Below are 16,268 nucleotides of genomic sequence, written 5' to 3'. Positions count from 1 at the left end.
TAGATCTTTAATTCAGTAAGCTGTGCTCTTATATGTTTTCATTTGTTTTTAGGACTATTCACCTAAACTTAAAAGAATGTGTGAGACAATGGGATACTTTTTCCATGCTGTGCATTTTCCAATAGATGTTGAAAATCAATACCTCACTGTAAGAAAATGGGAAATTGAGAAGAGCTCATTAGTTATCTTATTCATTCATTTAACTTTACCAAGGTAAGCTGAAAATTCTGTAACTTACTACAGGAGTTTAACTTGTAAATAGGATTGAGATTGCCAAATGAAGCTGAAAGATAAATTCTAATTGCATTCTTATAACCAAAAACCATCCATGAAATTCAATAAATTCTATGCCTTTTCATAGTTAAATAAAATAAAGAATTGAAAGTTTTGCACTGTTAGGTTTGTTTAGTAGGTCGTAAGATTAACGTCATTAGTGTAAAGATCATTTTAATCAGGGCTCAGCAAACTATGGCGCTGAGCCAAATCCGATCAGCCACCTCTTCTTACAAATAAAGTTTTATTGGAACAAAGCTATGTTCATTCAGCTCTGTATTTTCTGCAGCCGCTTTTACACTACACAGCTGACTATTTGCAACAGAGACCGTGTGGCCTGCAAAGCCTAAAATGTTTACTAGCTGGCCCTTTAAAACAGAAAATTTGGGGACCCCTGATTTCAATAATCAGCATTAACCTTCATTATTTTCTTTCTTCAGATACAAACTGAGAGGTACTTGAACACTTATATAGGTGTTAAATCATGTTTTTAATTCTCTAAGGAGCTTACTACTTAAATCCAATAAAATGAGCAGTTTTCCTATAATGTGAATATAATCACACCAATGAATCTAGTCTGCAAATAAAGATTTTTTTAATCAATTAGATATTTAGATAGAAGACAAAATAGGTAGAATGAGGGTGTTAATTTTTCTTTCTACATTTGCTATCTGATTGGATTTTACCCTTCCAAAGCGTTTTTCTCTCTTTATTGAGGACCAGCTCTGACTTGAACGGTGTCTGGGACTGTGTGGAGCCCTAAGCTTTCCCAGAGACCCTGCAGTGTAACCCGTCATTGATCCTTAAGACTCTTCCCAGAGGCCAGGGAGCCACCTGGTCAATGAGCCTTCACCCAAAACAAGTTTAAGAATTCCTTCAACTGGATGTCCTTTAGCTGGGTTTTTTTACCTCCTACCCCCTTTTCTTTTCCTGTTTTGTTTTTATATTTATTAAGAAAATATCCTGTTTTATTATTTAATATCTGGGTAATATTTTATCTCAAGTGGTAATACATATCATTTGTTGTTTTTTTCTCTTATTAATTCTTTAATCCTTGAAACCATCTTGTTTTTTTTACCTTATATCCATATTTTGTACATTATTGTACATTATTTTTCTTTTATGTCTGTCTGGAAGCCTGACAGTAGGGGTGGGCTTCAAGCCACACAGGGGCTGGTGGAGGCTTAATTTCTCTCAGGTTGCTCCTTCACCTCTCCTGATGGCTTCCCCGTCTTCCTAAAAGAGGAATCTACAAACAGGTCCCCTGAGCGGTACCCAGTAACCCCTCTGCTTCCCTCCCACCAAGTATTTGAACCAAATCCCAGGCGTCCTATCGTTTCATCTGAGCCCCACATAGGAGTTTTGTAGGGACTGTTTTGAAATAGGAACATGTGCCTAAGTAGAAGGCTCGTTCTTTGGTATCCAGATGGGCCGCAGACTTCCTCCCAAAGTAATAACAACTGAACCGTTGCAATTCCAGAATTCTGTAGAACATGGTCAGAATGATTTCAACAAGGAAAACTTCTATGGTTCAGATTGATTTAATTGGCAGAGAGATAGGTAATAGAACATTATTTTCTTCTGTTTTGTATTGGGGCTGGTATTTTAGTTGATTATGCAAGGTCTGAATCACGTAATAGCTTTCCCCTGTGTACACACACTAGCTTGCCTCTCTAGACAAACTTTCATTTATTGTTTTTTAGAAAGGGGAATTGGTTGTAATTTTCCTTGTGGTGTAGAAAACACTAGTAGGTTATTCTAAGATTTTTCTAGAATGTAAATAGGAATAGTACAAACTGTAGTTATGGTACCTTGTAGCAAAGTTAGAATTTTTTTAAACTTTAACTCAATTGAGATTTTTACTAGCTATCTAACCTCCCCATCTCCCTCTGGATCTTTCTTATAGTGTATCTTGGGTGTGAAGATTCAGATCATGTATTGGATGAGAAAATCTACAGGACTAGAGCAGAGAAAAATGTTGAAATCTTGAGGCTGATAATATTTGTGTTTTAACTTGGAAATTGTGTAATTGTAAGCGGAATTAGGTTTTCCATTTATATGCAAAGTCTCATGAGTCTGGTGCATTATTTTGAGCCATGTTTCACAGAATTTTTTTTTTAAGGTATACTTTATGGGTGAGAAAGATTGGCCCTGAGCTAACATCTGTTGCCAATCTTTGTCGGGTTTTTTTTTTCCTCCCCAAAGCCCCAGCACATAGTTGTATATCCTACTTGTAAGTCATTCTAGTTCTTCCTTGTGGGATGCCGCCACAGCATGGCTTGATGAGCAGTGCGTAGGTCTGTGCTCAGAATCCAAACTGGCAACCCTGGGCTGCCAAAGTGGAGTGCATGAAATTAACCACTCGGCGACAGGGCCAGCCGTGTAACAGTATTTTTGAGAGTATTTTTTTTATTAGATTAAAAAAGTGAAGGTTGTGTTTGCTTTAAAATTTAATTTAATGCACAATGTATTGTACCTACTTTCACTGTCCACTACGGAACATATTATATTTTAAGACTAAGCTAGAGCAGAGCTATGAAATATCCATTTTTAGAAAGCTTCACTTATTCTGCAGCTGGGCCTTTTCTGGCCACTTGTCATGGTAGTAAAGCCCCGTTATTGGCACTTAGGTTGATTGACTGTTTGCTGCCACAGTGCAGTGTAATACAAGAAATCCTGATTTCCATTCTAGCCTTTTATTGGAAGACTGTGAAGAAGCTTTTCTGAAAAACCCTGAAGGCAAACCACGATTAATTTATCATCGTTTGGAGGATGGGAAAGTCACTTCTGACTCTGTCCAGCAATTGATTGATCAAGTTTCTAACCTGAACAAGACCAACAAAGCCAAGGTAAAATTCACAGCGTTGTCTTTTAAGAATGTGCTTGGCAGAGGGAAGTGCTGGAGCAAAGGCCACGAGGTGGGAGTGAGCCTGGTGAGTTTTTGGAGAGGAAGGAAGCCAGTGTGGCTGGAGCAGAGCGAGTCGGGGGATTAGGAGGAGAGGTAATAGGGGGACGATCGTCAAGAACCTTCGTTTTTTCCCTTGGAGTGAAATGGAGAGCCACGGGAGGACTTTAGACAGCAGCAGAAGAAATTCTACTCTGACACGATCTCTTTGCCTGCTATGCTGAGCGTTGACTGTGCGTCGGAGGGTAGTCGGGGAGGGCAGAGTTGGCGAGCTGTCACAGTCATCCAGGTGAGAGAGGCTGGTGGCTCTGACTAGGGTAGTGGTAGAGGAGGTGATGAAAAACAGTAGGATTCGGGATAAATTTTAGCAGTAGAGCCAACAGATTTCATAACAGATTGGTTGTGGACTATGAGAGAAAGCAAGGAATAAATAGCGATATGTGGCTAAAAAGAGTATGATCTGTGAGTGGACAAATCAGATTCTTTACTGTGCTTTTTTCCCCAAGCAGAGTCCTTCTGTCTTCTGTTAACCAAGGAGTAGTGTAAGGAGGAGCCTTTTTATAGTAACCTTTCCTAAGAGTATTGGGAAAAGGAAAAAACTGATGAAGTGTGGGAAAAGGATTTGATCATCGCTAGATGCATGGCGGGATATATTTTAGAATAGCGATTACAAGATTTTGTGTTACTGCACACTGAGATAACTTGGTAAATGTTTATAGTTAAGAATACAATCAGAAACTACTCTGTGATTTTAACAAAGTTTTAATTTCTCTATGCCCAGCCAGAAAAGATCACGTGCGAATAGAAGCATTTTTCTTTACATCATTTAGTATTGAAAAGATAGCTTGAGACCCGTGTAACCTAGTAAAGAGGCTAAGAGAAAAGAGTACAATTTTATTATAGTTAATCTTCAGAGCCGTTTCATTCTTTGTTTTAATTATTTTAGTATCAGCCTAGTCTTCTATCAGCATAAAGGTGGATTTTGATGTATTTTGAAGGTTGTGTATATTGAGTAGTACGGAAATACATTGGACAAAATTAGGACACATAATCAAAAGAAGGATACTTTTTGTTTTATTGCAACATTGTTCACACTAAAGCCTTGTGTCTCCTTGAACAAGTTACTTAACTTGCCTCAGTTTCCTCTTCTGTACAATGAAGGTAATAATGAGTGTTTCCCACATAGGGTTGTTGTGAGGATAAATGAGCTAATGTATGGAAAGTACTCAGAACAGTTCCTGACACATAAGCACTATAAAAGTGTTCACCACCACCTCTTCATGTTATTACTGTTTTTTCTTATTGTTGTTAAATTTCTTTTTCCAGATCATTGATCACTCAGGAGATCCTGCAGAGGGAGTATATAAAACTTATATTTATGTGGAAAAGATTATTAAACAGGTAAATATAGATTCCCTGTAAGATTTTATCTAAAATATTTTAAGACTGGTTTCCATAAAGTTGAGTTTTCCAGAGAAAAATCACTTGTTTGTTTTTTTGGAGACAATATCAGGGGAGAGAGCCATCGTTTCTGGTGGGAGTCAGTCCTGTGATATTATCGTGGTATTACTAGTATCATGTATTTTTTTTCTTCTTTTTCTCCCCATGTCCCCCCAGTACATAGTTGTGTATTTTTAATTGTGGGTCCTTCTAGTTGTGGCATGTGGGATGCCGCCTCAACGTGGCCTGGTGAGCAGTGCCATGTCTGCACCCCAGATCCGAAACTGGGAAACCCTGGGCCACCGAAGTGGAGCGGGCCAACTTAACCACTCGGCCGCGGGGCTGGGCCCTAGTATCATGTATTTTTATCTCTCATCTGTCTCACAAAGCTATTTGATGCCTCCGTACCTGTTAAGTGTAAAATGGATTACAAAAATGGGAGATAAAAGGAAGTATCTGAGGGAAAATGTTCATCCTATTCAATAGAGAGCCTCCTCAGATTCTGTATGCATCTTGAATTTCTGTAAATTCAAAAAATCTTCCTCGCATTTTTCCACCACACTATTCCTAACAGCAGGGAGGGGTGAAAACACACCTCTCGGGGTCTGAGGTCATGGATCCTAGAGCTGTCTTGAACGGAAAGTTTCTCTGCTGTCGCAAGTATTATCTTGAAGATTTATGAGTTATATTTTCTGCTTGATATTATACCCATATTTATTTTTAACACTAGAAATCACTTAAAATTATATATCAGCAAAAATTCTAATAATGATAATAAAAAGAAAAAGAACCCCCTGTCTTCAAGTAAAACGGGCACAAGAGGAAAACATACCATGTTTAGCCTGTGGTTGCCCATACCTGTGGACAGCTCCCCCAGGGTGCCAGGGACCATATTTGAGAAGTAAGGGATTAGATTACTTTTTAAAATTAACTTGCATTGCAAGTATGGAGATTTGTTATCAAAGAAAAAGAGTGAGCCCCAAAACATAATGATAAGACTTCTGGCAACAGGTTTTGTGTAGTGTTCTTTAGTATAAAGATTGACAGTACCAATTTTGATCTTCTCAACAACCTGGTGAACTTTAGGACCAAGATAAATAAAATGAATTGATAAGAATAAATGGCAGTAAGTGAAAATGGACATATTTACCATCTTTACTGCTTGAAGAACAACATATTTTCAGTGATCTGATATAAAAACTGGATATCATAGTGGAGGTATTTGATATGAAGAAACCTCATGTTAGTAGTTAAATTCTTATAAAAATGTAAAGCAGCGTATTTCTTAGGCATTAGCACAATCTTTAAAAGTATTCACCGGCCAGATATAACCAAAGACATTGTATACCCATTTTGCAGAAAACAGATCCCATGGGAGTCAAAAAATCCCCCTAACTTTATTTTTAAGAAAAAAGAGAGGTCTTTGTTTTTATTGTTTTAGTATCTCCCTGTTTCTTTTCTTTATTTTTAAGCTAGTGCTTATTTTTCCAGTTGTAAGTTTATTCTTGTAGGTAGTGTGCCCGGCCGGAGGTTTGGACTTGCCCCGTTGGTCGGGTAAGCCGCTTCAGGTGAGCGTGCTGACACTGCTGCAGGTCTTTACGTTCTTTGTTCGTTTTCGTGTGCTTGCTCTTGCTGTTCAGGACATCCTCGGCTTTGAGAACACAGACCTGGAGACTAAGGATTTGGGCAGTGAAGATTCTCTTCCAGAAGAAGATGATTTTGGTGATGTTCTGTGGGACATACATGATGAGCAAGAGCAAATGGAAACTTTTCAACAGGCTTCAAATTCAGCCCATGAGTTGGGATTTGAGAAAGTAAGCATTTGGTGTATTGTTCCAACAAAGATCCGTTGCCGCTTAAAGGCTGTATTATGATTGCTTTTTCCCCTAAAGATACTCGAGGTTAGTGATCATGTTAGTGTCTGCCCTCAAGGCTTGATTATCCATGTTGAGATGTGCTTAGGTGTGTATCATATGGAAGATATGTGAGAGTCAAATATACTTAGGAACATCAAACATTTTTAGTTACAGATTAGGATTTATCAACCACATGTTCCTTATGCTACCATCTCCAATCCACCAAACCAAGATTAGGAGAGCTAGGGAACTTGATAAAATAGTAATGCCTGGGGCTGGCCTGGTGGTGCAGCGGTTAAGTTCACATGTTCCGCTTCCACGGCCTGGGGTTCGCGGGTTGGGATCCCGGGTGTGGACATGGCACCGCTTGGCACGCCATGCTGTGGCAGGCATCCCACATATAAAGTAGAAGAAGATGGGGATGGATGTTAGCTCAGGGCCAGTCTTCCTCAGCAAAAAGAGGAGGATTGGCAGCAGATGTTAGCTCAGGGCTAATCTCCCTCAATAAAAAAAAATAGTAACGCCATTTATTCTCCCAATTCTTGGAGGAATCAAAATAGCAAACATTCGGAAAACAAAGCACGGTAGTTAATGCAATGGGCGAATCAGTCCATCAGCATGCTTAAATGTCTAAACCAGTGAACAGAATTTGAAGTGCGTGAAGAATTTATGTCCAAGTTCAAAAAATACTTAGTAAAACTTAAAAATTAATGTAGAAACTAATATTTTGAAGACAATTACCGTAGCTGTCACTAACAGCTGTATTTTTATAGGACTTTTATAACTTAGTCTATGTTTCTGTCCTGGTTCCACCATTTCCTAGCTCTGTATTTTGATCAAGTTACTTTACTCTAAACTTTGACTTTCTTGTCTGTAAAATGGGAATAACCAGTAGTACCTACCTGAAAGGATTGTTGGGACGACTAAACCGGATAATGCATATGAAGCACTTGGCTCAATTCCTGGCTCTTGAGAAATGTCAAACTCTTGTTGTTTTATAAGAGAGTACTGTTATCATTATTTTATAAATGAAGAACCTGATGTTCAGATTGTGGTTTGCTTAAGAGCACACAGGGAGTAGATAGCAGATCCGGGATTTGAACCTAGGTCTTCTGGCTCCAAAGCCTCTGCTCTTTCCTCTCTTGTAAGGGGTCTTAACTTGGGAACCGTGGTTCTATAAATAGGCTTTATGTGGAACCATGAACTAAATGTTTGGGTTTACGAGGTCATAAATTAATAAAGCCCTCTGCTTCTTGAGAAGCGTCATTGCTATCAGAATTATTTGAGTTTCTGGGAAGATGTTCTGTATTTAGATATGACAAACAGAAAAACTTATTGAAAAATTATACCAAGTAATTACTTATTGTAGTTGCTGGAAATTTCTGCTACCATTAAGCTAGCCACAAACTACTTATTACCAGTTCTTTTAATTCCTCATCAGCTATCATTTAGACCACTCGTACACTTAATAAACATCTCAACCCCCAAGATAACTTTGGAGACTCCTTGGTAACTTCTGAGGTATTTGGGATTTCTGAGCGTGGTTTTTTATAGCTCTTGCAGTTTTTAGTCTGGGGAAAGCCTGGCAGATACAGGTTCTTGGACCTTGACTGGCGCTCCCTCAATTTCAGAAAGATGTCAGGTGGCCTGTCCTAACTTGACTCTCTGCAGCGGGTTGCGAGACTCCAAGGCCCCAGACAAAACCTGCTCTTGTTTGGACCTATTCTCAGAAACCCCTGGAAACTGAAGGGTCTCCAGGGAGGATGTTCTGACCAGGTCAAGGATGCCTGCCAGTGCCCTCAAGGCCTTCTGTGGGACTTCCTGTGGTTTAGGGGCTACAGGGTAATACAGGGGCCTCCCTGCAGCATTCTGCAAAATGTCTGAACACTGCAAAACCCCACGGGGATCTCAAGTGTTGTCCCTCATCTGTTAACTTAGAGCAGTACTGTGTGTAGAAGAAATCAGGGCCCGTTCTTAGCTTGCTACTTGGGGCGTATTTAGCCATAAAAGTAAGCAGTTAATGAGGGTGTTATTGACTAAAAGTAGATTTCATTTTCTCCAGGGATAGCAGAGGATAATCAGAAGTTGACTCTATTTAGTATTCTAAGAGGCATGTGCTTCCTCACGATTTACATTTGTTTTTGTTTCTAGTATTACCAACGCCTTAATGATCTAGTGGCGGCACCAGCACCGACTCCACCCCTTCTTGTATCTGGAGGACCAGGTTCTGGAAAATCCCTTCTTTTATCAAAGTGGTATGATGCAGAAATTGTCATTGTTGTCACTTGAATTACTGAATTCATTCAACAAAATGTATTGTTGCACGTCTGCCCTCCTGCATGGCCTGAACTAAATATTACAAAAGCAAAAAGGAGGGGCCAGCCCCGTGGCCGAGTGCTTAAGTTCGCTCGCTCTGCTGCAGCGGCCCAGGGTTTCGCTGGTTCGGATCCTGGGCCCGGACATGGCACCACTCATCAGGCCACATTGAGGCGGCATCCCACATGCCACAACTCGAAGGACCCACAACTAAGATATACAACTATGTACTGGGGGGTTTTGGGGGAGACAAAGCAGGAAAAAAAAAAGATTGGCAACAAAAGCAAAAAGAGTAAAGTAATAGATTCATGCCTTGGCGTGTATACAATTTGGATGTTAGTGAGAAGACACAGAATGAGAGAGGAAGAGGAAATGGGAGCATTTGTGATTGTACATAAATTATATAGGTCAGAGCTAAAGGAGTGCTGTGTAAGGGGTGGTCAGTATGGCGTGGAATTAGGGAATTACAGAGGGGATGTGCCTTGATTTTCAATTATTGGCTTCATCTTAAAAGTTTCACTGAGATTTTAAATATTTGAAGCAAGACAAAGACTATTTAGAGTGAAATAATTCCTAAAGAATATTGAAATAAAGGATAACTTTTACTATGAATGTAAACTAGTTCTTCAAATTATGGACTAAGGTTCATAAAAGCTAATAAATTCTTTTTTAGTTTCATTTTATTTCATGTTATTTAAAAACAAGGAGTAAGAATATTTTCTTTCATTCATAATTATTATTTACACTGAAGAGTTAGCATATGTTTCCTTTTTATTGCTTTTTTATTTAAAGTTATGTTTGCACAGTAATATTTTTGTACTCAACAAAGAAACTTCTTTTTTCCTCTAATAAGATATTTTTAACTAAAGGTTAATGTTCATTTTCCTAATACCTTAACCTCAAACATACACTATTTTGGTTTGCATTAGTGAACATCAACTTGTAATTAAAATGAATCTATAATTTTTGGAAGTTTATTTAAAAGGATCTAAAAGTGGAGAAAAAAACGGAAATTTCCCATGTTTATTCAAAAGTGACTAACCACGTGATTGCTGACAGTGAGGTCCATTTGATGTTTAATGCATTGTAAATTCCTTATTTGTTGGCTGTAAAGGAGCTTCATCAGTCTTGTGAAAGGTCTTTTTCTTTCAGGATTCAATTACAACAGAAGAATTCCCCTAACACGCTAATTCTTTCTCATTTTGTGGGGAGGCCCATGTCAACCAGCTCAGAGTCTTCCTTGATTATTAAACGATTAACTCTAAAGGTATAGTACGCCATCTTTTGGAATTATCAGGATTTTCTTTTAGATACAGAAATTGTTGGGGCTAAGTACCTGATGATAAACCAATCGTCAATATAACCCATTTGTTTTGGTTTTGTATAAGGTTAAAAATAATACTCAATGCAATGGGGTTCTCTTGGTGACTCAATTTTGGTAAAAAGTAGGAATGGAAATATTTCCCCCCAGCTGCGATAAAGTATAGCTACTTTGATTTGTGTTCTCATCTTGTAGTTGATGCAGCACTCTTGGTCAGTTTCCACTCTGACACTGGATCCCGCCAAGCTTCTGGAAGAATTTCCACGTTGGCTAGAAAAGCTCTCTGCCCGTCATCAAGGCAGCGTCATCATCATTATCGATTCTATAGATCAAGTTCAGGTACTGTTTTCACTTTGTAATCTATTGATACACTCAGAAAGAGACAAAAATATGAGTGATGGCTATAGTAGGCATTTAAATTATATGTTGTGAGAAGAAAATGTTGATGTTGTTTCTATTATTTCTGTTTAATTTCTAGGGAGGAAGCCTGTGGATAAAAAAATGTACCATATGCCAGTAGGTGTTAGTATCTTATTCGGAAAAACCAACTGAATTTACACAACTGGCAAAGATTGTTCATTTTGACAAATTATTAGGGCCTTGACGTTTCCTTAAAGTGTCCAGTGTTCAGATCAGCAATAATAGTGTTTTGCCATTTGTTCTTTTAATATTCTGAGATAAATCATTCAAAAGTAAGGTTTTATCCTTAATAATAATGAGAAACCTAATGAGAATTTCATTTTCCTTGGGGAGCTATTATTGGGTTGTTTTGAAATATTTTGAATTAATAGATTGAATTTTGTTTTTATATTTTTAAGCAAGTTGAAAAACACATGAAATGGCTGATAGATCCGCTGCCAGTGAATGTCAGAGTAATTGTTTCTGTGAATGTGGAAACATGCCCTCCAGCATGGAGGTACGACGCTAACTTTAGTTCTTTCAGCTTACATGAAATGTTTTCAGTACAAACAAGGAAAGGTTTTTGATATGTGTTTGTGTTTCTCATATTTTTCGTATAAGTGGCAGTGAGGATGGGGAAAGGTGGACGAATTCAAGAAAAGGTGCGATCTATAGGATTTGGTGGGAGGTTAGATCTAGGATGTGAGGGAGAAGGCAGCTGGGATGACTCTCACGTTTCTGACTTGAGAAATTAAGTAAATTGTGGTTTCATGAACTGAAATAGGAAACACAAAGGATGGGCTTGTTTGTAGAGAAAAGGTCATGAGTTTTATTTTTGGACGTGGTTAGTCTGAGTGACCAGTTGTAGCTCCAAGTAGCAATGTCTAGTGGGCAGTTAAATGGGTAGTTTATGGGTGAGGAAGATAGGGAGAGGGCGGGGCTAGGAATAATAGACCAGACACCTGTTACCCTGGAATGAGAGCTTACTTTAACAGTCCTCAAAAAAGGGATACAGTGGTTGAATTCTGTAGAACAGTGTTTCTCAACCTATTTTTGTCCCCTTAAGGAACCTTTTTAGATATTTTCTTCCTAATCACCTCCCCCCCTGAAATTTTAATACCACACATATACTATATATGAATTTATATATTTAAACAGATACATGTTTATGTTTGTGCTTTATACATAAAAAGAGTAAGATTTTTTCTCCCCCGACCCCAAAACAATTTTCACCACCCCGGTGAGAATGCATGTTGTTGGATGATTCAATTCCAGTTGGATTACAAGTAACTTGCGGGCAAAGACTGTGTCTTGTACTCTTCCTCATAGGTACTAATAGCTGTGTTCAGTTTTACGGATAGTATAGAACATAGAACTAGAAATGTTTTACCACTTCGATGCCTAACGTATATGCTATTTATTTTATAGAGTCTTTGTTGTGATTAATTGCTGAAAGTAATGACACATGTTAGAATAAATGAAATAATATTACTTAATATGATTAACAGAGATTAGTTTCTTATTTTATGAATGCAGTGTAAAAAATTAATTCTTGTGATGGATTTTGACTTGTGGGTAGATTACGCTTTTGTGAATTATTAGAAGAGAGTTTCATTTTTCTTTTCTTTAAATAAAAGGTTGTGGCCTACACTTCATCTTGATCCTTTAAATCCAAAAGATGCAAAATCTATCATAATTGCAGAATGCCACTCTGTAGACATTAAATTAAGTAAAGAGCAGGTAAGTATTTTTATTTTGCTGCTATCTTTTATTCTCTATGGTCTTTCCTATAAAACACCTTATATGCAACTTAAAATTCCATATAGGAACTCTCTAGTGTTATAAGGAAAATTGAATTTTAGTAATTTCTTTGTTAAATTCATTTGCTCTTAAAGTAATAACGAATATAGAGGAAGGAATAAAAAAGTTGGTCTTAAGGTTTGGTTTACTATATTATATTAAGTGGATGTTTTAAAAGGAAAAAAGCTTTGCACGGGGGCCAGCCCCATGGCTGAGTAGTTAAGTTTGCGTGCTCCGCTTCAGCGGCCCAGGGTTTCGCTGGTTTGGATCCGGGGTGCAGACCTGGCACTGCTCATCAAGCTATGCTGAGGTGGCATCCCACATAGCAGAGCCAGAATGACCTACAACTGGGATATACAACTATGTACTGGGGAGCTTTGGGGAGAAGAAGAAAAAAAAAAAGAAGAAGATGGGCAACAGATGTTAGCTCAGGTGCCAGTCTTTAAAAAGAAAAAGGTTTGCATGTCGCCCCACGTCTGTGGCCCGCCTCCACAAGGCAGTGCTGCTGCTGATGAGATGGCAGGAACCCTGTCACTTCTGCAGGAATATTTGTTGATGGCTCCACAGTAAAGACCGCTTAATTCCAGGGTGGTTTTTGTATTTTTGTCTTGTTCTTGGGTAAACTGGTGCAGGAGAAGAAGCTAGAACGACATTGTCGTTCTGCTGCAACCTGTAATGCCCTTTATGTCACCCTTTTCGGCAAAATGATCGCGCGGTAAGTGGCGGTGATTTTACATGATCTGCATGTTTTGTGTTGGCTGCAGACCTCTTCCTCACCCTGTGAGATGGAGAACTGATCGTTAGGACAGTCTCTTGGGCCATTCAGATTGTGTTTATTCTAACAGCAATACTAACGTCCTGTGAGTGTGTGGCTTAGCACTGAAGACTGATAGCCCATGAATTATCAGAACTTGTTGGATCTGTTTGTCAAATTTTCATCACACTAACCTTTTCCTACTGGGGGTTGCAAAGGAAGGCCGTCTTCACCCTCTTTTGGGGCACATGAGGCCTCTAGCTTTGAGAAAGTAAGGAGACAACAGACGTATAAAAATGTTGTTTCAGGGGCTGGCCCGGTGGCGCAGCGGTTAAGTTCACACGTTCCACTTCGGCGGCCCGGGGTTTGCCAGTTCAGGTCCCGGGTGCGGACATGGCACCGCTTGGCTCGCCATGCTGTGGTAGGCATCCCACATATAATGTAGAGGAAGATGGGCACGGATGTTTGCTCAGGGCCAGGCTTCCTCATCAAAAAGGAAAATTGGCAGCAGTTAGCTCAAGGCTAATCTTCCTCAAAAAAAAAAAAAAAGTTTTTCAGGTGTCCTTAAATATTGGTAGGTAGGTATGTAGGTAGGAATTTTTAATTGTCTCTATTCTCAAATCCTAGGAATCTTTTCATTTTAAAATAGTTCTTCTATTTTCGATATCCATCAGTAATTTGCCTTTAGATAAACCTTAGGAACTTTTACTACTTTTATTTCTTCTTCAGGACAGCCTCACCCTACTTTGTTTGTTTCTTCACAATCAGAGGTAAAAAACATTACTACTTTTTATGGTATCCATCACAATAGATAGTAATCCTAGCACAACTCATGTTCTAGACGCTGAATCTAGTACTCTTGTCTCTTAATTCCGCATTCTCATCTCAGGCATCAAACTTAAAATGAAAAAATCCTCTACAGCTTTGCCTCGCCCATGATATTTCCAGTGTCCTTTCCCACTGTTCCCAGAGTTGTGCAGTGAGTCTGGCCTCTGTGAGCACCTGTGGCTTGCATAGGTATATGCAAGAGTGTGAGGCACTCTCCATACATTTCATAGCACAGTCATGCGTTGCTTACTGACGTTTTGGTCAACAACGGACCGCATATCTGACGGTGGTCCCATAAGATTAGTACCATACAGCCTAGGTGTGTAGTGGGCTAGACCATCTAGGTGTGTGTGAGTACACTTTACGATGTTCGCACGACGAAATCGCTTAACAATGCATTTCTTAGAACATATCCCCTTCATTAAGTGATGCACAACCGTATTTATTGAAATCATCTATTTTAAGAGGGACTGTGGACCATTTTGGTTTGTTTTTTTTCCTCCTTTCTGTGTACCTTTATATTTAAAAAGGAAACTACTGGTAAATATGATGTAATATTTTAAAACAAACCCCCATTTAGTGATTTTCTTTAGCTTGATGTTTTCCAAATTCTGGCTCTAAACAAATTTAATTTGCATGGCTAACTAACTAATAATGCTTATTTGTAATTATTTTCCTGCTTCCTGTATGTAGGTGGCATGCTTCTATATGATCAGAACCATGTCTTACTCATTTTTATGTTCCATAATGTGTAGTAATTGCTTGACATATAGTAAGTCCAAGCATATGTTTATTAAATTGAATTAAATGGTATACTAAAATAAATTTGATGACTCTAGGAGGCTCATAAAACTACCATTTTCCTGTATCATGTTTTATTGAATTCCTGTTATTATCAGTTATAGTACAAAAAATAGAGATAAAATAAAGCATTGTTTTTATTTACTACAAATTTTTCACAGACGTTGACTGTAAGAGATTAAATCTATTCTCAATTCCAACAGTGCTGGCGGAGCAAGCAATTTAGATAAAATCCTTCATCAGTGTTTCCAGTGTCAAGATACTGTCTCATTATATAGACTTGTTCTGCGATCTATCCAGGAGTCCATGGCAAATGATATGGATAAAGAACTAATGAAACAGGTAAAGTATAATAAACTTATCAAAGAAAAATTATTTTGCCTTGTTTGTATTTGTGTGTCAATTGAAGTAAATAGCAATTCTTTTTAAATGTTGCTTAAATATGTTTCAAGCACATACAGGAATACTTGCAGCCATAGTGTGCTTGTGGCCAGAAGTGAAATCTCAGGAAATTTGCCTTTTCCTGATAATCAGTGAGATTTTTCAACCTTTCATTTTTATTGGCTATTCTTATTTCCTCTTTTGTGAATTGGTGGTTCAAGTCCTTTACACATTTTTTAATGGAGCTGTTTATCTTTTTTGTATTGATCTATATAGTTCTTAAATGTTCTGCCTACTGAATAAAAATCCTTTGTTATAGTTTGCAAATAAATGTCTTTTTCCTGTTTGTTTCTTGTCCTTTAACTTTATGGTGTAATTCATCATACAAAGTTTTGTTTTCATGAAGTCAGATTTATCAACAGTTTATTTTATGGTTTATGCCTGTTGTGTCTTGTTTAAAAAATTATTTGCTATCATAAAAGTGTTCTAATATATATTTTTTTCCTTCACAATATTTTATAGTTTGGTTCTTCATGTGTAAATCCTTAATTCATGTTTATTTATTTTTGTTTATTGTATGAAGGAATCTACTTTTTAATCTTTTATCATATGGCTAGCTAATTTCATTTTCGTATGTACTATAGTACAACTTCTCTACTGATTTAGAATGCCACGTGTCAAATATCAAGCTCACGTATCAACACAAGTCTGTTTTCTAGGCTCTTCTGTTCCAATTTTGCCTATTTCTGGCCAATACCACAGTGTCTTCACTATTAGAACTTTAAAGCAAGCTTTGATATTTCCTTGGGCAAACCCCCTCTTGTTACTCTTCTTCACAATTGTCTTGGCTAATTTCCCATATGTATTTTAGAATTGGCTCAGCAAGTGCCATGGGAACTTATTTTGGAATTTTAATTGGAATAGCATTGAATTTAGAAATTAAGTCGGGGAAAATTACGATATAATTCTGTGGAAAACTAAATAGCTCTCCATTTATTTAGTCATCTTCTTTAATGCTTTTTAATAATGTTTTATCTTCTTCCTCATAAAGGTCCTGCACGTCTTTTAAGATTTGTTTCTAAGGACTCTATACTCAAAATAACATCTTTAAATTGTTTTTTGCTAGCATATTCAATTTTGGTTTTTGAAAATTCATTTTATATCTGGCAACCTTGCTGAACTCATGGTTTGAAT

At 37.9% G+C, this 16,268-nt stretch overlaps 1 protein-coding gene across 5 annotated transcripts in view; it reads left to right on the top strand.

Moving 5' to 3' along the window:
- The window catches only part of NPHP3 (nephrocystin 3), a 36,509-nt gene that overhangs the window by 8,090 nt on the left and 12,151 nt on the right, over positions 1-16,268 (top strand). For 4 of the 5 annotated variants that reach the window (XM_044754842.2, XM_044754844.2, XM_044754843.2 and 1 more), the window contains 11 exons: positions 53-213; positions 2,966-3,122; positions 4,505-4,579; positions 6,259-6,432; positions 8,626-8,729; positions 9,943-10,057; positions 10,307-10,450; positions 10,930-11,027; positions 12,148-12,250; positions 12,943-13,025; positions 14,897-15,035. In XM_044754842.2, the coding sequence (XP_044610777.1) occupies positions 53-213; positions 2,966-3,122; positions 4,505-4,579; positions 6,259-6,432; positions 8,626-8,729; positions 9,943-10,057; positions 10,307-10,450; positions 10,930-11,027; positions 12,148-12,250; positions 12,943-13,025; positions 14,897-15,035 (1,353 nt within the window). The remainder of the gene's footprint in view (positions 1-52; positions 214-2,965; positions 3,123-4,504; positions 4,580-6,258; positions 6,433-8,625; positions 8,730-9,942; positions 10,058-10,306; positions 10,451-10,929; positions 11,028-12,147; positions 12,251-12,942; positions 13,026-14,896; positions 15,036-16,268) is intronic. The other variant, XM_070493190.1, reaches the window with a different exon arrangement.

The sequence above is a fragment of the Equus asinus genome, chromosome 21, assembly GCF_041296235.1.
Source record: "Equus asinus isolate D_3611 breed Donkey chromosome 21, EquAss-T2T_v2, whole genome shotgun sequence".
Classification (NCBI taxonomy): Eukaryota; Metazoa; Chordata; class Mammalia; order Perissodactyla; family Equidae; genus Equus; species Equus asinus.
This window is presented reverse-complemented; position numbering and strand designations above follow the sequence as displayed.